Source organism: Salmo trutta, chromosome 34 (genome assembly GCF_901001165.1).
Source record: "Salmo trutta chromosome 34, fSalTru1.1, whole genome shotgun sequence".
Classification (NCBI taxonomy): domain Eukaryota; kingdom Metazoa; phylum Chordata; class Actinopteri; order Salmoniformes; family Salmonidae; genus Salmo; species Salmo trutta.
In genome coordinates this window covers 20742375-20770140 of record NC_042990.1, presented here as the reverse complement: position 1 = coordinate 20770140, position 27766 = coordinate 20742375, and the positions used below count along the sequence as shown (strand labels likewise).

The 27766-nt window shown below is 41.9% G+C and overlaps 2 protein-coding genes across 3 annotated transcripts; both read left to right on the top strand.

Moving 5' to 3' along the window:
• The first annotated feature begins 1971 nt into the window (after positions 1 to 1971).
• LOC115173186 (protein lin-28 homolog A-like) lies at positions 1972 to 11772 on the top strand. Its single transcript, XM_029731108.1, has 4 exons — positions 1972 to 2008; positions 2119 to 2294; positions 7991 to 8169; positions 10926 to 11772. Exons 1-4 carry the CDS (start codon positions 1972 to 1974, stop codon positions 11146 to 11148), a joined length of 615 nt encoding a protein of 204 aa, XP_029586968.1. The 3' UTR covers positions 11149 to 11772.
• Positions 11773 to 17132: 5360 nt separating this feature from the next.
• On the top strand, positions 17133 to 25852 carry LOC115173771 (serine/threonine-protein kinase pdik1l-like). 2 transcript variants are annotated; one of them, XM_029732144.1, is made up of 3 exons: positions 17133 to 17239; positions 19227 to 19522; positions 22892 to 25852. In XM_029732144.1, the coding sequence occupies exons 2-3, from the start codon at positions 19238 to 19240 to the stop codon at positions 23630 to 23632; spliced, it is 1026 nt and encodes a 341-aa protein (XP_029588004.1). In that variant the 5' UTR covers positions 17133 to 17239; positions 19227 to 19237; the 3' UTR covers positions 23633 to 25852. The 2 variants fall into 2 exon arrangements, with proteins under 2 accessions (XP_029588004.1, XP_029588005.1); XM_029732145.1 differs by lacking the exon at positions 17133 to 17239 and adding an exon at positions 17255 to 17711.
• The last annotated feature ends 1914 nt before the right edge of the window (positions 25853 to 27766 follow it).

Sequence of the window (27766 nt, the reverse complement as noted above, 5' to 3'; positions counted from 1 at the left end):
ATAACAATAGCAAAATATGTTAGCTGAAAATTGTTTCAAACGAAATGACAAAGCGGAATGCGTGTGGCCTGCCTATTCTGGATATTTCTACAAGATCAGCTACTTTAATAAGGTCTTCTATTTTTTTCCTGCTCACTGCTAAATGTATTTTCCTGATATTAACCTATTCTTTGGTTTGTAGATGTATTTTAATGTGACTTTTTTAGTGTGTTCACGTGTGAATGCAACAAACAGAAACAGAACACAGCTATAGGTTGATTTATGCTGCTAGATTTAGATGTCCTTGGTTTTAACATCAGACGTGGTGGTGTGGAATGTGGAAGGGCAAGGTTTAACTTCAATGCTTTCCATGAAACCATGCACCTGAGTGACTGACTATCCGCATATTCAAATGCTCCAGGCACTGTGGGGGTTGTGGCTCTCTCCTGTCCCGGAAGTGGAGGGGGTCGCACGGGGTGTGAGTCCCCCAAGGCCCCGCTGCTAACATCTAGGTGGTCCTCACCGCTGATTGGTCGCTCGGCGAATTTGGGCCCTATCACCGTGGAATGTCTAATTTATCAGCCAGAAGATTGCAATTGAGCATCACGTGGTGGACTGGATCGAAAAAGTGGGGGTTAATATTAGAGGTATAGGAGGGTCAGAGGGGGCTCCCTTCCATATTGTGCAAGAGACCAGGAGAAGGAAAATACACTATTTTCCAAAGAGGGATTACCGAAAAACGTGCACGGATGTTGACGATACAACCAGAGTTTATTGCCTGATTCTTCTGGAGTTGTAGGAGGCCCAGGAACCCCCCAAACCATGGCAGAAGGTACAGGCAATGCTTCCACAGGTTCTTTGAAGATCTTTGGGGGGATTCGATGGAAAGATCTCTTTATGAGAAGAGACAAAAAGAGGGCGGGTTGGGTTTCCTTGTATTGTCTTTCAGATTTGGGGATTCTTTTGAGAAATGCTTCCCAGCAGTTCTACACCACTGGTTGTCAGGGCGAAAGTTTCTCCAACCCTCTTTGTTTGTTTCCATTGCTGTTCTGTTCCTCTTCTGCGCCTTTGTTAAACTGTATTCGGGAAAGTGTTGTTGTGTAGAGTGGAGGAGGGTTGAAGGTGGACAGGGCAGGGGGACTGGGGAGAGGAGGACACGGTAACCCTGGATTAAAATATACCCGGGAAAGGGATGGTCTCTTTTTCCGAACAGCAGTTTACAGGTAGATCGGCCATTAGTGTTTAGATTAGGAACATTCTCCGAAAGCAACAGCACACTTTTGCCTGAGAATGTTGTTGTAATGATTTATTCTTCGATTTGGGACCTACAATCTCTTTTCATGGAAGAATGGTTTTCAGTGCTTGCGCTGACAATTTGGGATAAATTATCACTATAGGTGATGCATTTTGCTTTATACTCTTCATTGGTAACTGAATCTTCAAGTTTAATATTTTCTATATTTTTTTCTTCAAATATTCAAAGATATTGTGTTCTCGGTAATCGTTGCTCCTCATGGAAAGAAAATGCAAACTTTTATTAGGCTACATTATCAGAGTCAATCTCTTACGTGCTTGGGAATTATTTAGGCATGTATCGTGTAAATCAACAAGTTAGAAGCTATACTATTATAATGATAGATACATTTAAAACGTGTATGTTTATTCAAATGATACATTTTGACGATATCATTTCGATTAGCTTATATTTATTACGCATATTATTATTTATAAGAATGCATCATTATTACCGTATTATTATGTATAATTAGGCTCGTATGATTAGACCTATTATTATTATCACCATTAGCGTATTGTTTCCATTTCAAAACAACTTGAAAAAGAGTCCGTCTAATATACTAGCTTTAAAAAAAGTGTATTCCTATGGATAATATATCGACATTGTTTCGAATAGCGTTGTTTACACCCATGTGTTCCTAGCTTGCTGCGCTGCTCTCGAGCTCTTTACCATTACGCAACCCATTAAATGCCTTCATGTCGAACCAAAGAACTGACGCTGAAAAGCACCCGAGTAAGAGCCTCCCCAACTCGTTTTCCTGCCACAATTGTTGACAAGACAGGCCATATTTCAAACATCTATATTTTCTAAACTGACTGAGTGACATTATTTTATCTCGAAAGGGGGCTGTGCAAAGACCGGAGAGGAGGAAGCCACGGGCTCAGAGGAGGATCTGGGTTCGTCTCGTGGCAGCGGCGTGTGTAAATGGTTCAACGTCCGGATGGGTTTCGGGTTCCTGTCGATGACCAACCGAGATGGGACACCGCTCGAGGAGACTGTCGATGTATTCGTTCATCAGGTGAGGTCTGCTGTGGGACTAGGACTCGAAGAGTGTGGTGTGGATGTTCGTTAAGGCCTGTCTCGAGCTCCAAACAGGTCCGAATGGTTCTATTGACGCGTTTTTGTGCGAGTGCATGTCTTATTTATCAACAATGGAAATATCCCACTTTGGTGATGTTTTCGTTAAGGTAGGACATTATTATTTACCTGCCTTGATCTTGCGTTTTTAGGCATTTGAATTTATCGATCATGCAATTATATAGGCCTATCAATCATTGTTTATAGTGCTTGAAAACCCCTTTGCTGCACTCATTCAAAACGAATTTATAGTTTGTATGTTTTCATAGCTTATATGTTGGGCAAGAGGCAACAGGAATTTTTATCTCTTTTAAACATTTGACAACATTGTCTTGAAATTGTCAGCTGATTCTCATTTTAGAATTGACTAAAATAGGTAGGCCTATTTCTCAGCAGTGCATGTGGTTTATAATCTTATTCTTACAGGCTGAAAAACTCTTATTAGGCCTACATTTGTTTATTACTCAGGTAAAACGTATTATGTAGCTAATATTACCAAATCGAAACAAGCATGATAAATAAAGTCAAGTAGCTTTAAAACTAAAAACAAGATTTTATTTATCTTATCTTCAGATGATATGCCATCAATGCTATAACTGGAATCAGAGGCCCATCATCTTTGTAGCTTGCATGAGAAAGTTAATGTTGTTGTCAAGAAGTGACATGCAAAATAACCTCTCTAAAGTAAGATATAAGCCAGCCTAGAACAAAAGTGCTTGATTAATTGATCAGTTGTTACATCTGATTAGGCTTCAGATTAGGTGTTGCAAGCAGGGTAATGGTAGCCTTTAGGGAAATCGATTATCATATTGCCCTAAAACTAGCTAATAAATGAAACATTTACAGACAAAAATAGAACATTTTCATAATAATAGATTGTTTGTATTTGGTGTTTTAATAAACCTACCAGAAAATATAATGAATTTAATGTGAATATTGGTTTTGAAATACAAAAGGATGGGTTCAATATTAAAAATATATTGGCACATTTTTACCTCACAATCTTTTAAAGTTTTACAAAGGCAGATAACGAATGACAGTAAATGTTGGGGAATAAGTGTTATGTAAAATGTCGGAATTAGGAGTCACGTAAAACCAAGTTAGTAAAATCGGAGGGGAAGTCTAGTTTGTTTCAAATGGAATGGAATGCTAAGCATCCTAAAAGACCACCTAATGACCCCAGCGTTGTTTTGTCAAATTAACCTGGAGATTATCAACATGCCTGAGAATCAATCAATTAATCAAATGTATTTATAAAGCCCTTTTTACATCAGCCGATGTCACAAAGTGCTATACAGAAACCCAGCCTAAAACCCCACACAGCAAGCAATGCAGATTTGGAAGCATGGTGACTAGGAAAAACTCCATAGAAAGGCCAGAACCTAGGAAGAAACCTAGATAGGAACCAGGCTCTGAGTTGTGGCCAGTCCTCTTCTGGCTGTGCAGGGTGGAGATTATAACAGTACATGGCCAAGATGTTCAAATGTTCATAGATGACCAGCAGGGTCAAATAATAATAATCACAGTGGTTGTAGAGGGTGCAACAGGTCAGGATCTCAGGAGTAAATGTCAGTTGGCTTTTCACAGCCGAACATTCAGAGTTAGAGACAGCAGGTGCGGTAGAGAGAGAGAGTTATGAGTACCATAATGTCCGAGGCTGTCTTCTCCACCGTCCTTCCTGAGTTAAGGTAGAGGTCTGAGGGACTTCATAGTAAAGTTTGGGCATAACATTTAAAATATGCTAAACAGAGGAGATTGATTTACAATAGAGATTTGGTCCGAAAGTGCTAATATTAGCAATTGGACTTAAAAAAGAGTAGACAGAAAGACAGGGGTTAGTCTAAGCAGAGATAACAAGGCTCATTCCTCTCGGTCCCCATCGGACCCTGCTTCCTGTTATAAAGTCCTTCAAACATAAGGGGAGTTGGCATCTCATGTGGCAGCCCACCCACCCCAGACTAGCCATACCCTGACTCCCTCCCAGCCCCTCTGCCCGTAGCCCCAACCCATCCACCCTCCCCAGCCATCCACCACCAGCCCTCCACCCTCTGTAAACCTAGGGGCTAAAGACCTCTCCTCAAATTTCTCTGTTCCATGTTCCTGTAAACTGCTTAATGAAAGGAAGAAAAACGAGTGATTCACCCATAAAAAGGTTATCAAACACCCAAATTACCGGTCCCCTAATCCACCTCTGCCCTCATACAGGCCTGTAGGAGCTGCTGGACAATGGCTGCTATTGTCAACGTAACAGAGAGGAAGTCCTGCTGGCTGTGATCTTGTACTGTGAACTTGTACTATCTGTGAATGAAGAGTGGGTGGTGGGGAGGTTGTGTGTGTGTGTGTGTGTGTGTGTGTGTGTGTGTGTGTGTGTGTGTGTGTGTGTGTGTGTGTGTGTGTGTGTGTGTGTGTGTGTGTGGTGAGGGGGGGTTATGAGTGTGTGTGTGTTGGGTTATTATGAGTGTGTGAGTGTGTGGATAATATTGTGTATTTGTGTGTGAGAGAGAATGAGATTGACAGAAATGGAGAGAGAAAGAGAGAGCTTGAGAGCTGTGTTCATTCACAAGAAAGCAGTCAAGGGAGGGAGAGTTGGGGTGGGGGTGATTGAAGGAGGAGAGGTCAGGGGGGTCAGGGGATAGTTCCGGCCCGTTCACCTCCTGACGGGGAAGGAATGCTAAAGGTTGTCAGGCCATCATGACCTGGATTCCTTTCCCACCATTATCACTTCAACCCCCCCAGAAGAGACCTCACAGTCTGGGTTAAGACTGATGGTATGCAAGGGCCATAAACTGACCCTCCACATCACAGTCCTCTCACCATCATCATAAAATTCTGCTCCACAACATTTTAAGATTGGCTTTAAAAAAACATCTATGAGTGTAGTATAGTCTGGGAAACCAGCCCAGTATCATAGAATAGATGTAACATAGTAAATGTAAATTCGGGACACTCAAATTAAGACAATATGTTACATTTGGTATGGTTACAGAAGGCAGAAGGTTAATTAAGGCAAAAACAGAGCATTACGTATTATTCTTTATGTAAATCCAAGACACTCCATTTAGTATGATATGTATGGTATATATTGTTTTGTGGATGTCCAGCATATGCTATGTTATGAATTTGCAAAACATACAATACCTTCTGAATTTGCAAAACGTATGATACGTCATGAATTCCAATTTGTTGTGGCTAATGCTAACATTTGCAAGCTGGCTAACGTTAGCTAGGTTAGGGTTTAAGGTTATACATCCCAACGTCTAGCAACCCAAAGGTTGCTTTTTCAAATTTCATCATGGACAACTTTAGCTAATTAGCAACTTTTCAACTACTTACTACCTTTTAGCTACTTTGCAACTACTTAGCGTGTTAGCTAAACCTTCCCCTAACCTTAACTCTTTTAGTCAATCCTTTCCCTAACCTTTACCCTTTAACCTAACTCCTAACCCTAACCGTAACCTCTAATCCAGCTAACATTAGCCAGCTAGCTAACATTAGCCACAACAAATTGGACTTCTCAGCATATCATACACTTAGCAAATTCTTAAAATATTGTACTTTTGGAAAATCACAACATATTGTACATTTTGCAAACTTGTAACATATCATACGCATTGTAATTCGTAACATATCATACGAAATGGCTGATGGACATCCACAAATTAATATATACCAGATGAAATTTAACATATCGTACTAAAAAGAGTGTCTCGGATATACAATGCCTTCGGAAAGTATTCAGACTCCTTGACTTTTTCCACATTTTGTTAGATGACAGCCATTCTAAAATGGATTATATTGTATTTTTTCCCTCATCAATCTACACACAATACCCCATAATGACAAAGTAAAAACAGGTTTCAGAAATGTTTTTGTAATTTATTTGTAAAAAACCCCGGAAATATCACATTTACATAAGTATTCAGACCCTTTACTCAGTCATTTGTTAAAGCTCCTTTGGCAGTGATTACAGCCTTGAGTCTTCTTGGGTATGGCGCTACAAGCTTGGCACACCTGTATTTGGGGAGTTTCTCCCATTCTTCTCTGCAGATCCTCTCAAGCTCTGTCAGGTTGGATGGGGAGCGTCGCTGCACAGCTATTTTCAGGTCTCTCCAGAGATGTTCCAACGGGTTCAAGTCCGGGCTCTGGCTGGGCCACTCAAGGACATTCAGAAACTTGTCGCGAAGCCACTCCTGCGTTGTCTTGGCTGTGTGCTTAGGGTCGATGTCCTGTTGGAAGGTGAACCTTCGCCCCAGTCTGAGGTCCTGAGGTCCTCTGGAGCAGGTTTTCATCAAGGATCTCTCTGTACTTTGCTTCGTTCATCTTTGCCTCAAACCTGACTAGTCTCCCAGTCCCTGCCGCTGAAAAACATGTACGTAAAGAATAATATGAACCAGGTTGGGGAAACAGATCAGGGTTCCTTTTTGTGTCTCTGGAAGGTCTTGAACAAGGCATGATTCTTCACCTTGAGCTCAACGGTATCAAATTAGTGTCATACCTACCGCTGTTCAGGCACCTTGACAAAGCACATGAGGAAGAAAGAACTAGGTGGCTACGAAATCCAAGCTTCTTTTTTCCAGAGCCCCTGGACTAAGGTTGACAATGGCAAGGAAATGTCTTTCTCAAGGTGGACACATACATTCTTGAAACCATTATTTATGTGCCTTTTGGGCAGCTATCCCAAGAATGCACACCTTTCCCCACCTCCTTTCATTTCCCAGCATCCTTAGCAGTGGTCAGTCTGGGACTTGACCAGATGAAGTTCTTTTGGAGAGTCTATTGGCTGTTCTGTGTGGTGGTGGAGAGGAAGGGGAGGGGACGGTTGGAGCTTGGAATGCTGTGACTAGCTTGGGGGAGGGGGTAACACTGTCCACTCAGACACACACACACACACACACACACACACACACACACACACACACACACACACACACACACACACACACACACACACACACACGAACACACACACATTCTGAAGTGGGAAGGGTGTAGTGAGCAAGCAGTTATTGTTGTTTTAACAGGGCTGTCAATGGGACTGGAATCTGGATTGGCTGAGGGGGTTGGCCCCTGAGAGAGCGCGAGAGTGCCTGGATGTTTCCATTGATGTATCAAAACCTATGCAGAACGTTAATGTATGCATGTAGGATCCCAATTAAGGAATAGCTCTTAGCTGTAAGCACACCAGAAGACAACATGTGAAGGGGACCAGCTATATGCACAAACAATGGCAGAGTAAAATTCATTTAGTCTTTTTGTCTCTGTTTCCTGACCAGGCTGGGAATTGGGCTGGGGAACAAATGCACCCTTGTAGACACAGGAAGGGCATCCTATCTGGCCTTAGAACTATTCTCCACAGTTCTTCACAGGCTTAGAACCATTTTCATATCTTCTCAACAGTTCCCTGGGCAAATAACCTTTCTCCAACTCTGACTACTCATTCCCCATTCCCTCACAGGGTAAAGCTTCCGCTCTACCCTCACCTAGAACAGTTCTCATGCCGTTCTAAACTATTCCGCGGACCACACTCATGGTCCTTCTCCCCTACACAAAGCAAGCTGGACATGGAGGACTTCTAGCCTTAGAACAGTTTCCTAACCCTTATCCCTAACCACCTGTTCCACCTCTCAACCTACACAGAGCAAGCTGCACATGGAGGGCTTCCGTAGCCTGAAGGAGGGCGAGGCGGTGGAGTTTACCTTCAAGAAGTCGTCTAAAGGCCTAGAGTCCGTCACGGTGACGGGGCCAGGGGGAGCACAGTGTGTGGGCTGTGAGAAGACACCTAAGGGGCAACAGAAACGACGCTCCAAGGGGGACAGGTGAGACAGTTCAATCAATATCTTTAAATGGCACATAGCCTAACCATGCATCACTTAACATCCCCACTTACTCAAAATAATTCCATGATATGGAAACACTGTAACACTCTGCTTATAGTATTAACTATGAAGATCGCCGCAATATTAACAAGTTTATCTGTGGCATGGTTGTTAACAAATCATTTGAGGGTGTTGAAAATATCTGGTGTCATCATCATGAAAGTTGGCAAGTTTACCGTTTTAGCCACAATAGTCTGACATCAAACAGATTTATTTATCCTCTTTGGTGAAAATTCAGGACCTAGTTACGCCAGCATAAACGCAACTTAATTCCCTTTTTATGCAGTTTTCTCTCTACGCATATTCTGACCTTAAAATTAAGCATGGGGGAAATACCAGCGCCAGCGAGGTATGCGTTTGGGGTGGAGATAAAATAAATGTGGCGGAGGTGTGTCTACAGATTCTGATGAATAATTCCACCACCTTTATGGAATGGAAGTACAGTATATATGGAGACTGTTTAGTGCCAAAAATATGGGGTTAAATACATGTATAAATAAATGGTTCCTGATCTTTCATCTATCAGATAGACACTTCAGAATGAACTTCCTTTAGATTTTTGTTGGGGGGACTATCTGTTGTTCCATGTAGGAAATCTGTTATTCAATGAGTGTATGGGCTAATAGCAGGACAAAAATTGGTTTTCATCAAAGGGGTCTTAAAATTCAATATCAACTAGCAAAATTATCCTTGGTATGACTTTCTTTAAAACAATTCCATATAGCTTAGTAGAACCCCCCCCCCCATTCCCTGGCTTAGACAGGGCTTAGACTCTTATGGGTTAACCGTTAAATCATTAAGGAGCTCAAACATAAAGAAGCAATAAAACTGGCCTTCTTTAGTCTAGTTGAGTTTCTGGAGCATCAGCATTTGTGGGTTTGATTACAGGCTCAAAATGGCTAGAAACAAATAACTTTCTTCTGAAACTTGTCAGTCTATTCTTGTTCTATTCTTGTGCGGAGTTGCCAAGAAAAAGCCATATATCAGACTGGCAAATAAAAAGAAAAGATTAAGATGGGCAAAAGAACACAGACACTGGACAGAGGAACTCTGTCTTGAAGGCCAGCATCCCGGAGTCGCTTCTTCACTGTTGATGTTGAGACTGGTGTTTTGCGGGTACTATTTAATAAAGCTGCCAGTTGAGGACTTGTGAGGCGTCTGTTTCTCAAACTAGACACTCTAATGTACTTGTCCTCTTGCTCAGTTGTGCACCGGGGCCTCCCACTCCTCTTTCTATTCTGGTTAGAGACAGTTTGCGCTGTTCTGTGAAGGGAGTAGTACACAGCGTTGAATCAGATCAGATCAGATACTCAACTAGTCTAAAGAAGGTCAGTTTTATTGCTTCTTTAATCGGAACAACAGTTTGAACTGTGCTAACATAATTGCAAAAGTGTTTTCTAATGATCAATTACCCTTTTAAAATGCTAAACTTGGATTAGCTAACACAACGTGTCATTGGAACACAGGAGTGATGCTTGCTGATAATGGGCCTCTGTATGCCTATGTAGATATTCCATAATAAATCAGCCGTTTCCAGCTACAATAGTCATTTACAATATTAACAATGTCTACCCTGTATTTCTGATCAATTTTATGTTATTTTCATGGACAAAAAATGAGCTTTTCTTTCAAAAACAAGGACATTTCTAAGTGACCCAAAACTTTTGAATGGTAGTGTATATATACATATACATATATAGACTGTGCGACTCTCTTTATTTATTTTTATAGCTTGCAGTTCATTCGCCGTTAGTCAGCACCTCCACACAAAATAATTTTCTCTGGGTGTGCTCCAGCTATGCTTTTATTAGCCTATTGAGTCTTATGACCTCAAACACCACATAGATGTGAGTGTATCTAACACTGTCTCTGTCTCTCTCGCCGACTCACAAACATAACAGTGGGATGCAGAAGTAAAAAGGGAAAAGGATCCTATCCATTTAAACTCACTGACTCCCAAACATGAAAGTGGGAACAGGGGATGCAGAAAAGGGAAAAGGATCCATTTAATTGATACCAGATGTATGTGCCCTGAGAGAGGTCATAGGTCATGGCAGCCATGGCAACAGTGGGGTGTGTTGTGTAAATGAGGTGGGGGAAAGGCAGATCCAGAGAGAAAAGGCTAGGGGTCAGGGGTTAGAGGTCAGGGTGCAGTATTGAAACAAAGAGCCCCCTCTGCTCTCCTCTCCCACCCTGGTGCCCACACTGATCAATAATCAATGGCATCCTAGGAGAGGAGAGGGTGTGTGTATGTGTGCATGGTAGGGGGTTGGGATGCAAAGGGAAGAGGACAGAAGAAGGAGGGAAGTGGTAGTAAGCTTGGGGAGTCTCTGTTGCTCCATCTGCATTGGAGTTAATGCAATCCCAAAATTCCCCATTGTTACTATACTCACAACATCTACTGATTTGAGATTGTGTGAAATGTATGTGTTGAGGCATTGGTTTTAATGCACTATACACCTCCTAAAATGATCACACACAGTATGCAGTAAATAAACTGTGCATACATAAGAGGAAGTCATACTAATAATGCTGATACTTTTTCAAGATTTACTTAATCTTATCATAGATGAGATCTGAGGAAATTCAAGAATTTGAAACTATACGTGGGAGAACAATGCCCTCTGGTGGAAGAATGTGTTAACTGTCTGAAATCATTGTATTAGTGCGAGTCCCCTTCTCCCATTGTGTTCTAGATGCTACAACTGTGGAGGACCTGACCACCATGCCAAAGAATGCCAGCTACCTCCTCAGCCCAAGAAGTGCCATTTCTGCCAGAGCATCAGCCACATGGTGGCCAACTGTCCAATCAAAGCACAGCAGTCCTCCCCTGGCTCTCAGGGAATAGCATCATCATTGAGGGATGAGAAAGAGGAGCAGAGCCACGCCCCCTTACTCCCCAGGGAGAGCTCTGATTGATCCATTCAAGGATTCAGCCAATCACAAGGTTTCATTGTAATGCCGCTGTTGGAACTACATCAGGCTGTCTTTATTTATCGAACGAACAGCAAGAAAATGTTACTTTTATTGATGCAGTAGTTGAGATTGAGAGTTAGCTCTGTGTTTTAATGCACAGAGAGACACATCTATCCACCTTCTTTGCAACTCAAATACTTTTAAGTATTTCCTTTTTTGTCTATGAAGGTATTGTTTCTGCATTAGATAAAGAAGTGTCTTAGCTTCACACTGAAACAATCAAAACTCCCTGTGTTTACAAACTGCAATAAGCCTTGCATTGTCAGTTTTTACCACTGTACCTATGTGCACTGATCATTTTATTTTCCCTGCTGCAGCTAAATCAGAGCTAGCCTACGTTGATTTTACTGGAGATGATCGTGAGCATTTTCCCCAAAAGCTTTTGTTAGAAAAATATAAAGAAAATACAATCATCCAAGTGAATGTACAGAAATAGATTATTTCTTGGTCAAAAAGGAGTGTGTCTTTCTGCTTATTGAAATCTTCTTTGGGTATTATAAGTCATTGTGCATTTCTTCGCCAAGTGAATGTTTTAACCCTTTCTGCTGTATGAATGTTGGTACACCATGGTTACCGATAGGACTGTGTACAATACAGCTTGTCATAAGTGCCATAGCCTGGCCATTTGTCTCATTGGTGATTGGATGTTGCCTCCTCCCTTGCATTTTACAAAGCTTTGACTCAAGGCTAATTGCTAGACCAGCGTTGATTGTATGACAGACTGTCTTTCTGTCTGTCCCATAGCTTTTACTATGGCTGTAGACATGGCTTTCTAACATATTCTACATATTTGGGGTGTTCTCATACCCTGCCCAGTACATTACCTGTTTATCATTGTCTCGTTGTACTTGGAAACTATTTAGAGAAAAAATGTGCTTTCTTGGATGGAGCTGAGTGTTTTTTCTTCAAGGACATATTTTCATGATTGAGTGCAATGATAAAGGGACTCAAGTGTTGAATAAGATGGTTCTAAGTGTAGTCTTCATTCCTCTTTTACAGAGGTGGCTGGAATACTTTACACCGCTTAAATGGATATAGATATTGTTATCTTTTTTATATTTATTATTTATTCATTGTCTTAATTCTCTAAACCTCTAATTGTTCCAGTATTACAATGTCTAGCTCATTTCTGTATAAACTGAAACTGGCTTTGGTTGTTGGCTCTTTAGAGCTTCATGGTCGTATTTAGGGGCTTCATTTTCAGTTGACTTCGTAATATGTTGTGCGTAAACCATTGCAACAATACTCTGCACTAATCATGTGTAGGAGTATGGGCATTTCTTAAAGATACTTAATTGCTCATTGATCCTTATGATTGTAGCTAGGGTTTAGTTTCTCTGAAATCCTCATGTTGAACTCAGGGAAACCCCTTTAAAGAGGAGCTACTTTGGAAGGAGGGGTAAAGTGTATTATGTGTGTACCTATAGCCTATAGGCTGGGTTGCCGGAAAACCCATGCAGAACATTGATTGCCAAAAGAGCCAAAAGGGCAATGCACTATTTACGCGTTGCTATGACGTTTCAGTAGTACAGCTAGCTGTATTTAATGTTATATCCTAGTTTTGCTCTCTTTTTCTGATTTAATTGGTGATCAAGTTGTAAGACAGCGTAGGTATTAGAGAATAATGATATTTCCTTAGGCACCCTAAGTTACTTCTCCGGTCTCTCTCTGGAAGTGGCACAAGACCAGTCTGAAGCACCAAAACATCTACCTCCCCACTTTCAGTGGTTATTGTAAATATACAGCTTCATCACAATATTAATATAATGTTGTTTAGTCCCGTGTTTACTTTGCATGGTAGTCAGTCAGTAGTTAGAATAGAGTAGACTCGCCTCTCCATGTAGGAACTCCAGAATGGGCGCCTTTGTAGACAAAGCCTTTTGATGACCAGGGTTGGACTGGCCGGTCCATTTTTAGCCCAGTGGGCCTGTCTAACTTGGGTTTTTGGGCAAAATGATCATTATCCGGTTAATAATGGGCGCCCTGAGGGAATAAATGGGCCGGTGTGGGGGTTCAAGAAAAATAAATGACCTTGTCTATGACCTTTCAAGAGCTTGTGTTGATGGGTAATGACATTTGCCATTTGATATCATACAGTCATATGGGTTTGAGCCTAATATTTTATCCCTTAATTTATTTAGGCTGTAAAGTCCAGACAATGGGTTTAATCTTTTTATTTTATTTAGAGTGGGTCGTGTTTTTTTATATTACAATGTTCTTACTATATGAGAACAAGACAGAAATGCCTTGTCAAGAATCTATACAAGTCTACCTCAGGATGTTTTTGAAAATGGACAATGACAGAGTTTTTTTTAAATCAAGATGAATTTGTCCAGGAATTTTGTGAGATTTTTTTGAATGATTTCTTTTATGTGAATGATTTATTTGTTTCAGTTTGCAATGCGATGTGTTCTACCTCCCACAGAAATGCTGTTGAATGATTGTTTACTGCTTTTATTTTTTGTGATTAATCATTGTCTGCACCAATACATCACAGACATTTTTGAATTATTCTCTGCATTGATATTATTTTGTGTATGTATAACATGATAATACTGAACTCAAGGCAGGAGGGGTATATTACTCTGCATGTAGGTGACAACAGCGCCTCTTGAACAAATCACCTTATCTATACTTACCAGGACAGGCAAACGCCCTAACAACTTCAAGCAGCCTCAATAAACCTCTGATATCTCTGTTGTGTTTCTGCAGACGTGTGACACTAGGCCTACTTAAATACCAAAGCATCAAATATAAACATATTCAGCATAGGCTGTGGGAAAAATACCAGTATTTACTGTCAGAAACACATTTGTTGAATTTTGTGACAAATCTGCCACTGATCTTTTGATACATTGTAATGAGTTTGTGTAAGTTATGCTTTTGCATATGTTTCTTTCTTATATGAGTTGAAAGTATGGTTAAAAAATATTCTGATTCATTCCTCACAAAATTAATACCCACCTCTTTTCCCTCATCTATTCTTTCTTGTCACTATCTCAATTAGGCCTATATGTCAGTATTCAATGCATAGAGGTAATACACAGTGCCTTCAGAAAGTATTCACACCCGTTGACTTTTTCAGCATTTTGTGTTACAGCCTGAATTTACAGTGGATTACATTTTGATTTTGTATTACTGGCCTACACAAAATACCCCATAATGTCAAAGTGCAATTATGTTTTTAGAAATGTTTAGAATTTAATTAGAAATCAAAAGCTGAAATGTATTGAGTCAATAAGTATTCAAACCCTTTCTTATGGAAAGCATAAATAAGTTCAGGAGTACAAATGTGCTTAACAAGTCACATAATAAGTTGCATGGACTCTGTGTGCAATAATAGTGTTTAACATTATTTTTGAATGACTACCTCATCTCTGTACCCAACACATACAATTATCTGTAAGGTCCCTCAGTTGCGCAGTGAATTTCAAACACAGATTCAAACACAAAGACCAGGAAGGTTTTCTAATGACTCGCAAAGAATGGCTGCTATTGGTAGATTAGTAAAAAAAAAAACAGACATTGAATATCCCTTTGAGCATGTTGAAGTTATTAATTACACTTTGGATGGTGTATCAATACACTCAGTCTCTAAAAAGATACAGGCGTCCTTCCTAACTAAGTTTCCGGAGACAGTTACAAGGTTTAATGGCTGTGATAGGAGAAAACTGAGGATGGATCAACAACATTGTGGTTACTCCACAATACTAACCTAAATGACAGAGTGAGAAGAAGGAAGCCTGTACAGAATAGAAATATTCCAAAACATGCATCCTGTTTGCATTAAGGCACTAAAGTAAAACTGCAAAGAATGTGGCAAAGAAATGAACTTTTATTCCTGAATACAAAGAATTTTGTTTGGGGCAAATCCAACACATCACTGTGTCCCACTCTTAATATTTTTAAGCATGGTGGTGGCTACATCATGTTACGGGTATGCTAGTCATCTGCAATGACTAGGGAGTTTTTTTGGGGATAAAAATAAACGGAATAGAGCTAAGCACAGGCATAATCCTAGAGGAAAACCTGGTTCAGACACTGGGAGAAAAATGTATCTTTCAGCAGGACAATAACCTAAAACACAAGGCCAAATATACACTGGAGTTGCTTATCAAGACAACATTGAATGTTCTTGAGTGGCTTAGTTACAGTTTGGACTTAAATCGTCTTGAAATTCTATGGCAAGACTCGAAAATGGCTGTCTAGCAATGAAAACCAATTTGTCAGAGCTTGAAGAATTTTTCAAATTATAATTTGCAAATATTGTACAATCCAGGTGTGCAAAGCTCTTAAGAGACTTAACCAGAAAGAACCACAGCTGTAATTGATACATTTGCAAAGAAATTCTTAAACCATGTTTCCACTTTGTCATTATGGGGTATTGTGTGTAGATGGGTGAGAATATTTAAAAATATTTAAGCAATTTTGAATTCAGGCTGTAACTCAAAATGTGAATACGTCAATGGTTAAGAATACTTTCTGAAAGCACTGTATGACGCACAAAACAAACAATAGGCCTCATATTGTGTGTTACTTGATTTCTCTGCTTTGCTGTTTATTAGACCAAAGAATGTAGCTATGTTGACTGTTATCACCAACCACAGAATGTGGTACAGTAGGCCTATAGCTCACTTTGACAAATCATGTACCAAGCTGTATTACAAACTGAGTTGCGAACCAGACATAGTAGTGTTGACACATGCATCATTGACTAGCCTGTTAATAAAAATATATCAATATGATACACAGCGGTGGGTCTCTTTTTAGCCCTACGTCACATCATATTTTTGTTATTCTTTAACATAGGCTGCAGTTTCTGACACACTGAACATGTGATGCAATGCTGGGCCTATATTTGATTCATGGGTTGGTAGTCTAGTGCCTAGAGACTTTAAAGTTGTTTTACCAAGTAACAAAACAACTTTTCAAGAGACAATGTTTATAATAACCGATTTATGAATACTTTGTTGCAACATTATGCACATCTCTTCTTGTACATCATGGTGCTGTGTGTCCATGGTGCTGTCCCTTTAAGAGCATGTTCCAAACAGGTACTGTGATAGGGGAGTTACATTTTCTGCAAACCGTTTTGATTAAGATATAATACATAACCTAGTTCTTTATTGATACTGCCTACTATATAAAATTATAGTTGAGATAAATGTATCTTTCAGTGTGTCATTTCATTCAAGATCATTGACTTAGTCACCTGTGTTGTGTCAAATGTAATCTTACATCCTGCATGGCATCACTTTGGCGCAAACTAAATGTGGCATTCAGGGGGGTTGCCGGGAAAAACAATACAATTTTACAAACATGAAATGTCACGATAATTTAAGAATAAAGTTCTTGCCATAGATTTTTATTCAAAATGTTTGAATAAATGTTCAAATGATTTTACTTTTTTTTATTTAACTAGGCAAGTCAGTTAAGAACAAATTCTTATTTTACGATGAAGGCCTACCCCGGCCAAACCCTCCCCTAACCCTAATCCTCGTTTTACTGGTGGAATTAAGCTTTTCAGTAGAATATGGTAGGGAGTTGCCAGGGCAAGAATCCATGGGCATGGTCTGACACAGGAAGTTGGTGGCACCTTAATTGGGGAAGACGGGCTCGTGGTAACGGTTGGAGCGGAATCAGTGGAATGGTATCAAATACATCAAACACATGGTTTCCAATTTTTTTATACATTCCATGCGCTCCGTTCCAGTCATTATTATGAGCCGTCCTCCCCTCAGCAGCCTCCGCTAATTTAAAACTATGCAATGAACGGGGGAACACTTATTTCCCCTTTCAGCTAGCTGGAGGCTTGCACAAAAGGCTCAACAAAAAAAGTGAAAGGAAGGGGGCAGTATTTCCCACGGCTGCTGCTGTGGAGCACCCTGGCTGTGTTGTTTTGGGAGCGAGCAAGCGGGTGCGCGCTGTTGACGGGGTACTTGAGCTGCAGGTTTGCGATCTCTCAGCACGGACCTTGTCTTGTCTGCCAGAGAAAGTCAACAACAAATGAATCGTTGAGGGAAGACGAAAACAGGTAAATGTGTAGCGTGCTAGATTTATAGTTAGCTACTCTCTTTCCATTCCTCGTCTTCAGAAGAAGCCAGCTCTTTTGTCTGCCCGTGCGACATGGTGCTTGGTCGTGTGCGCAGGTGTGTGGGACTGCGTTACGTTAGCTAGCCGGATTGTGCGGAGCCAAAATAAGCTAGCACAGAAGGACAATAAAGGTGTCCACGATTTGAACAAGCTAACTAGTTAGGTAGTTTACTTTCCGTAAGGCCGGGTCACGTTTTGTTTTTTTGCCCAATCACTACACATCTGATTCAAAATAACCAACTCATCAGGCCGTCATTGTAAATAATAATTTGTTTTCTTAACTGACTTGCCTAGTTAAATAAAAAAAAATCACCAAGCTTTGATTTATTTAATGTAACGTTTATGCTAGGGCAAAAACCTGCACCTAGCGGACGGGGGACCCAGGACCGAGTTTGGGGAAACCCTGACATAAGGTACTGAACTAGCTAGCTAACTTGTCTACATTCCCCTGTGGCAACATAGCAATATATCATTTACATGTATATAGCTAGCTAACGGTAGTTATGGTTCTAACAAACTATTCATGTATTTTTAGCCAGCATTTTCTTCCTTTGCTTGCTTGCTAGCTAAAAAACAGTTTCGCTTCCGTGTTAGCTAGCAAGCTAATTCTCCTCGAGTTTAGCTAATTACAATGAACTTACTATTTGATAGATGTTTATTTATTCTTACATATTTGGGCAGTAGGCTGACATGTTAGCTATGCCATTTCCTGACGTCAACTTTCCCCTCAAATGCTGTAGCTGTCAGCAATGCGTTAGTGCGCAAATAACAGGTAAGATCTGTGAGGGGGCAATGTTGATTTGTTTACATGTCGCATGCTTTGGCCCCTGAGGTGTTCACATTTGCTCTCTTGCGGGTAGTCCAATATGTAATCTTTTGGAGCCTACCATTACGCGTTAAGGTCCAAGGACTTTATATGATATCGTCAGAGGTAGACTGGCTCAGGCAGCCGAAAACTCAATCTAAACGTGAATTGATTCCTAAATTGCGATACGGTTCAACACTGAACAAAAATATAAACGCAACATGGAAGGTGTTGGTCCGATGTTTCGTGAGCTGAAATAAAATATCCCAGAAATGTACAATATACACAAAAAGCTTATTAAGCTCAAATTTGGTGTACAAATTTGTTTACATTTCTGTTAGTGAGCATGTATCCTTTGCAAAGACAATCTGTTCACCTGACAGGTGTGGCATAACAAGAAGCTGATTAAACAGCATGATCATTACACAGATGCACCTTGTGCTGGGGACAGCAATAGGCCACTTTAAAATGTGCAGTTTTGTCACACAACACAATGTAACAGATGTCTCAAGTTTAGGGAGTGTGCAATTGGCATGCTGACGGCAAGAATGTCCATCAGAGCTGTTGCCAGAGAATAATGTTCATTTCTCTACCATTAGCTGCCTCCAATGTTGTTTTAGAGGAGTATTACTGTCTGTAATGAAGCCTTTTGTGAGGGAAACACTCATTCTGATTGGCTGGGCCTGGCTCCCCATGGTTGCATCCCTGTCCAGTCATGCGAAATCTATAGATTATGGCCTAATGAAAATATTTCAATATTCTGACTTCCTTATGAACCGTGACTCAGTAAAATCATTGAAATTGTTGCATTTGTATTTTTGTTCAGTATAGAAACATAAAACTTGTTACTTTTAGTATCACGTCAAATAATTTCACAAATGCAGAATATACACTTACTGTACACTGTTAACTGGTTTTATCATCGACAGTATTTTTCAGTGATCAAACGTTTCTCGTGGCCGCCTTTCGGTACACACAGGTGTTCGGAGCATGCTAGATAGCTAACTGTCATATGTAAACATGCGCTGTATGGTGATATGGCCGGGTGGGTACCCTAACCCTCTATGGCCGGGTGGGTACCCTAACATTAACCCCACCGCCTCCACCCCCCCCCCCCTCACAGTGAGGAAGAGGATGGTGAGCAGCCAGCCGAAGTACGAGCTGATCCAGGAGGTAGGGCGTGGCAGCTACGGCGTGGTCTACGAGGCGCTGGTGAAACGCACCGGGGCTCGGATGGCCGTGAAGAAGATCCGCTGCCACAGCCCAGAGAATGTAGAGCTGGCCCTCAGGGAATTCTGGGCCCTGAGCAGTATCCAGAGCCAGCACCCCAACGTCATCCACCTAGAGGAGTGTGTCCTGCAGAGGGATGACCTGGCTCAGAGGATGAGCCACGGGTCCTGCTCCCCACTGTACCTAGAGGTAATACATTTTATATGGATTGATAAATGACAGGCTAGCTGTAGTAAAATGCAGATAGACCTGTCCAGAGGATGAGCCACGGGTCCAGCTCCCTGCTATACCTGGATGTATTGATAATAGACTTAAAACAAAATATATAGATACCACCTTTTACACGTGAAGCACAGGGATTCAGTGAGTACAAACAATAGTTGAGTAAGTCATTAAAATGTAATAAATTAGAACTGTAGTAAAAGCAATGCATTGCATCAAATGTACAGAAAGGGGAGGAGGCAAAAACATCTGGGGGAGATGGGAGGGCTACTGGGGTTTAGGTTTCTCTTTGTCAATGTGACAGGGTAGCTCATATGAAAGGACTCTGCTAGCGGACAGGAGAGGGTTATATATATATGATGTCTTCAAATAGGCTCCAGGAGGGTAGGCTTGGGCAGTTTATAGTATACTGGAGTATTTGGAAATAGCCACGGGATTTAATTATTTTTTTAATACCGTCAATACCTCAAACTATTTCTTGAAGTTGAAGTACATTTGAACATTTGGTACTTTTTAAGTAAATGCCTGCATCAACTTGTGCAATATGTCACCTGTCACATCATTTTTATTATAAAGCTTACCGGTAGTCCCCAGTCATGTGGTGTTTGTTTACAAGCACACAACGAAGAGAAACTGGAGCCTTGTGAGTCACTCACTGTTGTGAAGCACGGGTCAGGTGATTTAGTTGCAGTATGGAATTCACAACTGTTTGTCTGCTAGATATCTTAACTGTCTAAAATGTGCTAAAATGCTCTGCAGTTGTGTGTTTTGTGTGCTAATTTAGTTGCTAGTTAAGTGGTTAGCTTTACTCCAAAATCAAGCTTCGCTTGGTAACAGCAGAGAATTCCTCTCCTGGATGAAGAGCCTTGGATATCCCGGTATGGCACACTGTCAGTATGACAATCTGGATGCCCCCCAAGCCTACAAGTGGGTGTATGTGTATGTTTTAAGGATGGGATTGTTTTTGAATCCCCCCACTCCCCCCACCAAATCAAACTTTATGTAGTCTACTTAACATATCATCAGATACTTATGAGTAAGGTTAGGCCCTTGTTCAAACGCATTGTAAGCACATGGAAGAGTACAAATTCAGACCAGAGGAATCACATCTTGAGCATATCTGTTGAAAGACCACAGCCACAGAAGAACCTCACAAACGGATCTGTGCTGGCAGGGTGGAACTTACCATTCAACCTCAAGGTTCTGTCTCGCATATGCTGAGAAGCAACTTGGCAGCCGAAGAGGATGTGGTCAGAGCAGAGGGGAAGGAATCTGATTATGTTGATGGGTAGAATGTTAGTGGAGAAGCTTCTTTTTGAAGTCCTAAACTCAATTCACCAAAGGGCAATTATAGAAGTGATAGAAAACACAACACCAGGATAGCCTAAATACATTTACCAGAACATAAGTTTACAATAACACAACTTAATGTAACAAACATACCATAACGATTGAATTATGTAGAACAGGACAGATGCACACACTCCATTGATCCCAATGTTGGCTATAGGATGATGTATTGGACATTGAGCACAGTCACGCTACTTGATAAAGGGAGTGTTGGATTGTTTTCCCTTCTGATTGTTCTACATATTGTTGCCAGCCACACAAGTCGCTGAGTACATTGCTGTACCGACAAACACAGAGGTGACCGAAATGGGTAGTCCAGTGTTTGCTAGTAATTCAAGGCGTTAGCTAGTGTTGCTTCCAGTGTTTTGGCCTCTCATTCAGCCTGTTGGATGCCTCTACAGAGTGTTCATACTGTGACTAGTTAGTTCAGAAGACTGTGTTCTGTTTAGCTAGTCATCCTTGTGGCTCTGTGTTGTCAGGTGGTGTCTTCAACACTGGTTTTTAAGGGGGCATCTCATGTCCTCATTGAGCACTGTGGTTTAAAGGGACTCCTCTCCCCAGTCAACCTGTCTAGTCTGTTACCAACAACATGTTCCTGCCTCTTGGCTCACTGAGGGTTTAAAGGGCCTGGCAACAACTGATTGTAGCCTCTCAGCGGCACGTGGGCCATTGTCACACTCGCATACATTGTCCGACCCGCTCTACGAGCTTGTTAAACACTGCAGCATGTTGGGCTTGGCCGCTTTCCCAGAATCCTTTGTTCCGACCGAGTCTTCTTTTCTTGTTCTACTGCTGCTTATAGAGGGAGAACATTTTGATAATGGGACAGGATTACCGTGTGGGGTGGGGGAGGAACCATCATTATAATAGATCAGAGGCCAGGGACTGTATTATCTGACTGCCAATGCTGGTGAATTATTTCAATCTATTAGCTTACGGATGGCTTGGCTCACTGACCAATTTTGTGTACAGACTGGTTTTCCCTAAGTGGCGGGACTGTCAATGTGTTGTTTTGTACCATAAAGATTGTCAGGCATTTGATTTGTCTGTAATTCAAAACCCAAATAGTTGTGCTGCTGTTGTGTGTGTGTGTGTGTGTGTGTGTGTGTGTGTGTGCGTGCATGTCAAAAACCTGCAGCACATTTTCTATGGGAGAGGATAGGTTTTTGATCTGGTCAGCTGTCAAAAGGAGATGTGTGCTTGATTAACCCAGTTCCTCCAGCAGAATCCTTTTAAGATCAGAGGCGTCACAACGAGTTTAGATTTAAAACCAAAAAAATACAAGGAGCCAGCGAGACAGAGAAACCGACAACACACACACCTCTCCATTTGACGGGTCACAGAGGAGGATGGCAGTCACACTGAATTCAAAGCCAATGGCACGAGACAAGGCAGTTTTGCTTGTTTGTTGAAAATTCCCCCCCCCCCCCCCCCTCAAGGAATTTAATGTGTTTTCTTCTCCCATCTTGGCTTATCAATAATCAGGACTGCCACTGTGTTTTAGATTACATAATCAATTTCCCTGTTTCCCTGTCAGGTAGGTAGCGCTGCTAGAAATAGCATTTTGTTCTGTTTTCTTTGTAATTTTCCTCCAGTTAGCGTTTCCTCTGAAACGTGATGGGAATTGACACAGAGAGCTTGTCAGCTTGCTCCCAGCAGCCTTTTTGAACGATTTATTTTTGATCTGTTCAGCAGTCAGTTCAGCATTAATCTTATTGGTGACATTTTCTGAAGCGAGCCAAGTCTTCCAGAATACAGAGCAATGCTCTCATCTCTTATGTGGTGCCAATGGCTCAGTCATACAGTCATTGGTTAGAGCATGGTGCTGGCAACCCCACGGTTTTGGGCAAAATTCCTGCATGAGCCATATACTGAATGCCTGTATATACAGTGTCTGTTTTTGATTGTGTCTGGCTGTCTGCTGAATTACTATATGATGTACTATTAATACTAATGGCCTTTCTGATGTCTCTGTTCTTTCTCCAGCTGGTGGAGACATCTCTGAAGGGAGAGATAACCTTTGACCCGTGCTGTGCCTACTATCTGTGGTTCGTCATGGACTTCTGTGACGGAGGAGACATGAACGCTTACTTGCTGTCCCGTAAACCCAGCCGCAAGACCAACACCAGCTTCATGCTGCAGTTAGGAAGCGCCCTGGCCTTCCTCCACCGAAACCAGATCATCCACCGAGATCTGAAGCCTGACAACATCCTCATCTCCCAGGGAAGGACATTGGCGGGAACCCCCGAGCCCACCCTGAAGGTGGCAGACTTCGGGCTGTCAAAGGTCTGCTCCACGTCGGGCCTCAACCCTGAGGAACCAGCCTCCGTCAACAAGTGTTTCCTCTCCACAGCGTGCGGCACGGACTTCTACATGGCTCCAGAGGTGTGGGAGGGCCACTACACGGCTAAAGCAGACATCTTTGCCCTGGGCATCATTATCTGGGCCATGGTGGAGCGGATCACGTTCGTTGACGTGGAGACCCAGAAGGAGCTCCTGGGAAGCTACGTGCAGCAGGGGGAGGAGATCGTGCCCCTCGGGGAGGCGCTCCTGGAGAACCCCAAGATGGAGCTGCTGATCCCGGCCAGGATGAAGAGCATGAACGCCGGCATGAAACAGCTGATCAGGGAGATGCTGTCGTTCAACCCTCAGGAGAGGCCTGACGCCTTTGAACTGGAGCTCCGGCTGGTCAGGATCGCCTGCAGAGAGCTCGACTGGGACACGTGATAATTGGGGTGGATAGGAGGAGAGCGGACCATGGGACTTGTTGTCACAACGTCAAGCACTTGTATCTAGTCCTAATTCACCACTGTTAGCTCTGGTGGCCGAGGCCACACAATGGGAGTTTGTTTTTCTTTTAAGGGAACAATTCAAACGTTGCAAAGATTTTGGCTTTGCAGTTGGATATTGGTTCAGATGTAGGACTACTGGTAAACCTGTTGATGGCCAGTCTGTAAAAATGTTAGTTTTGAATGTTAACAGAGCAAGGCTGTCCATAAGCACATTCAGCTGTCTGTCTCTCAGAAGGAGAGGTTTTGCTAGCCACCCCAGTGGTTTAGGCTAACCTGTTAACTTTAGCTTTCTTTAGTTGTTTGCCTACAAATGCCACCCCAGTCTCGGTGCTAATAATCATACTTCGGATGCAATTTATGATACAGGGAGACCGCATCCTGTGTAGATATGATGCAATTAAATTCCAATTTAGACACGCCTCAGTGATCGTAAACTGTGCACGGCTGGGTTTACCAGTATTCTGTGACCACACCCTGCTCCTCCCCATTAAACACACACACACACTCTTCCCACTGCTCAGGTAAAATCGAAGATATACTGTTCGTTGGGATTTGTAGACAACTGGCTGTTTTGAAGAGAGAGAAACATGACATATCACAGGACGGTATTCTGAGCTGGCCCTGAGCCAACTATGGGATCAGGCTAGGTCTTGGTATGCCATCCCAGCCCAGACATAACCTAGCATAACCCCCTGCCCAGACATAACCTAGCATAACCCCCTGCCCAGACATAACCTAGCATAACCCCCTGCCCAGACATAACCTAGCATAACCCCCTGCCCAGACATAACCTAGCATAACCCCCTGCCCAGTCATAACCTAGCATAACCCCCTGCCCAGTCATAACCTAGCATAACCCCCTGCCCAGTCATAACCTAGCATAACCCCCTGCCCAGACATAACCTAGCATAACCCCCTGCCCAGACATAACCTAGCATAACCCCCTGCCCAGACATAACCTAGCATAAGCCCAGTCAGCCAGTGTCATAATTGTCCTGGAATGTGTCATGATTGCCCCATAATGAAAATAATTTTGAGGAATGGAGTGTTTGGAATGTAATTAAGTCCAGAGACAGCAAGCTGCTTATTCAAAACACATAAAGGAATGTGTTGTTGCCCCAAACTAACATTGATGTATTTAACCGAAGAGCCAGTGTTCTGCTTGTATTATTAAAATATAGTGCTTGAATTTAGACTCCCAACTGAAGGCCAGTGTAGTTCCGAATGAAACCTGTGTGAACGGGATGGTTAGGGGTATGACTTCACTGGCAATCACTTGATGAAAAAATGCACTTTTATTTTGTTATTTTCGTTTTTCATAACTTACCATGCTATTATCTATCACCTTGAGAAACAGTGTTTACTAGGGGCCTGGGAGAACATTGTCAAACAGCAAACAAGAAGTCTCTCTTACACACACACACCGGTGTATTGTCAGCACACAGAACGTCTACTTATGTATGCAATGCCTCTCCCCTTCAGAGAGGAGATTTAGGCAGCACAGCGTACACACAGTTGTCCCTGAGCCCAGAGGATCTATTAAAAAATACAATTTAGTGTTTTAACCTGATCTCTTCTCACTGTCAGTTTTCACCTCGGGTTTCCCCAGAACAGACACACACCTCTGTTTCCCTTGGGTCCCGCTGGATTTAACGGTAATCCCCTTCTCCCCGCTTCCTTCCGACAGACTCATACTAAGCCTATTACGTTTGGTGTAGGTGGCAGAGGTAAAGGAAGGAGCTCTCTGTGGACCCAGGCCTATTGCTTTGCAGGTCATAATTTGTGCGCTTCTAACAGTTGTGAAAATGAAAACGTTATCAATATCGAAAAAACTGTAGATTTAGTGTGTCATTCAAACAGTGGCATAAGTTTTAAAATGTATTTCATACGAGCTGGCTGTCGCCAACATTAACCTGCATAACTGCTTTTTTAAATGTCTTCCATTGCCAAAATACTCTTGTCTTTCATGATATTAACATACTTTATGCCTTATTTTAATATCTCCACACACTAGCACCTAGCACTACATTGTGTGATTGTTGCGGTGGCCAGGCGCATTTTGTTCAGAGTTTTGGCTTTTGGGTTTTTATCTCTGCTGTTTTACCCCTACAATATTAACACTGACTGCCCCTTTAATAAAATATCTAAAGCACAATCAGCAGTTGCTATATTTAACAAAAATATAAACTTACCAATTTCAACGATTTTACTGAGATACAGTTCATAATAAAAAGAAGAAAATCCAGTCAATTGAAATACATTGATTAGGCCCTAGTTTATGGATTTCACATGACTGGGCAGGGGTGGAGCTATAGGCTTGGGAGCCAGGCCGAACCAATCAGAATGAGTTTTTGCCCCACAAAAGGGCGTTTATTACAGACAAATCCTTCTCAGTTTCATCAGCTGGTGGCTGGTCTCAGATGATCCCGCAGGTGGAGAAGCCAGACATGGAGGTTCTGGGCTGGCGTGGTTACACGTGGTCTGCGGTTGTGAGGTCGGTTGGAAGTATTGCCAAATGATCTAAAATGATGTTGGAGGTGGCTTATGGAAGAAAAATTAACATTAAATTCTCTGGCAACAGCTCTGGTGGACATTCCTGCAGTCAGTATGTCAATTGCGCACTCCCTCAAAATTGAGACAACTGTGGCATTGTGTTGTGATGAAACTGCACATTTTAGTGGCCTTTTATTGTCCCCAGCACAAGGTGCAACTGTGTAATGACCATGCTGTTTAATCAGCTTCTTGATATGCCACACCTGTCAAGTGGATCGATTATTTTGGCAAAGGAGAAATGCTCACTAACAGGGATGTGCGCACAATTTGAGAGAAATAAGGTTTTTGTGCATATGGAATATTTCTGGGATATTTTATTTCTGCTCATAAAACATGGGACCAACACTTTACATGCTGCGTTTATATTTTTGTTCAGTATACTTCCATTTTTGGACTTATAAATTAATGATATGTACTTATTGATTCATGACTATACACTGTGTACAAAACAATAGGAACACCTTCCTAATATTGAGTTACATCCCCTTTTGCCCTCAGAACAGCATCAATTCGTCAGGGCATGGACTCTACGAGGTGTATCATAAGCATTCCACAGGGATGCTGGCCAATGTTGTCTCCAATGGTTCCCACAGTTGTCAAGTTGGCTGGATGTCCTTTTGGGTGTGAAAAACCCAGCCAGCATTGCAGTTCTTGTCACTCAAACTGGTGCGTCTTCCAAATACAATCATACCCTGCTCAAAGGCACTTCAATATTTTGTCTTGCCCATTCACCCTCTGAGTGGCACACATACACCAGTGGAGGCTGCTGAGGGGAGGACGGCTCATAATGTCTGGAAAGGAGCGAACAGAATTGCATCAAACACATGGAACCCAAGTGTTTGATGTATTTAATACTATTCCACTCCAGCCATTACCAGGAGGCTGTCCTCCCCAATTAAGGTGCCACCAACCTCCTGTGATATTCTCAATTGTCTTAAATCCTTCTTTAACCTGTCTCCCCTTCATCTACACTGACACCTGGTCAGTTTGTCATGGAAAGAGCAGGTGTTCCTAATGTTTTGTGCACCTTGTGTATATGAGCTACTACAGAGGCTGAAGGAGGAGTTTATGGACATGTGACTGTGAATTATTAAGCTCTGTTTTTAAGCGTTTTGACATTGTTTAAGTTGTATATTTGCTGTGATGGTTGATCTTTTTCAACAGTTACTTCAGCTTCCCATATCTTCTGTCGTTGATACAGAAGTGGTATTAGAGTTGGATACTGTGTTGGTGTGCTAGTGGTGATAATTATGTCTTCATTGGCCGAACGTTGGTCGGTCATTGGTGTGTGTGTGTGTGTGTGTGTGTGTGTGTGTAATGATTGTGTACACACACAACTGGGGTCACCTACTCAAAAAAAAGTCTTTGCTGCTTCTGATGAACTTGATATGGAAATATAATCCTACCAGACTCATCAGATGTGTCACCTTTGGTGAAATCTGCGTCCAAAATGGCACCCTATTGCCTATATAATGCACTACTTTGGACCAGAGTCCCTGGTCCAAAGAAGTAATGT

Excerpts from the sequence above, each read along its gene's own strand:
- LOC115173186 (XM_029731108.1), top strand. The coding sequence starts at position 1,972 with ATGTCGAACCAAAGAACTGACGCTGAAAAGCACCCGA. Across the intron at positions 2,009-2,118 it reads TGACGCTGAAAAGCACCCGA|GGGGCTGTGCAAAGACCGGA; the intron begins GTAAGAGCCTCC and ends TTATCTCGAAAG. Across the intron at positions 8,170-10,925 it reads CGACGCTCCAAGGGGGACAG|ATGCTACAACTGTGGAGGAC; the intron begins GTGAGACAGTTC and ends ATTGTGTTCTAG.
- LOC115173771 (XM_029732144.1), top strand. The coding sequence starts at position 19,238 with ATGGTGAGCAGCCAGCCGAAGTACGAGCTGATCCAGGAGGTAGGGCGT. Across the intron at positions 19,523-22,891 it reads GCTCCCCACTGTACCTAGAG|CTGGTGGAGACATCTCTGAA; the intron begins GTAATACATTTT and ends TTCTTTCTCCAG.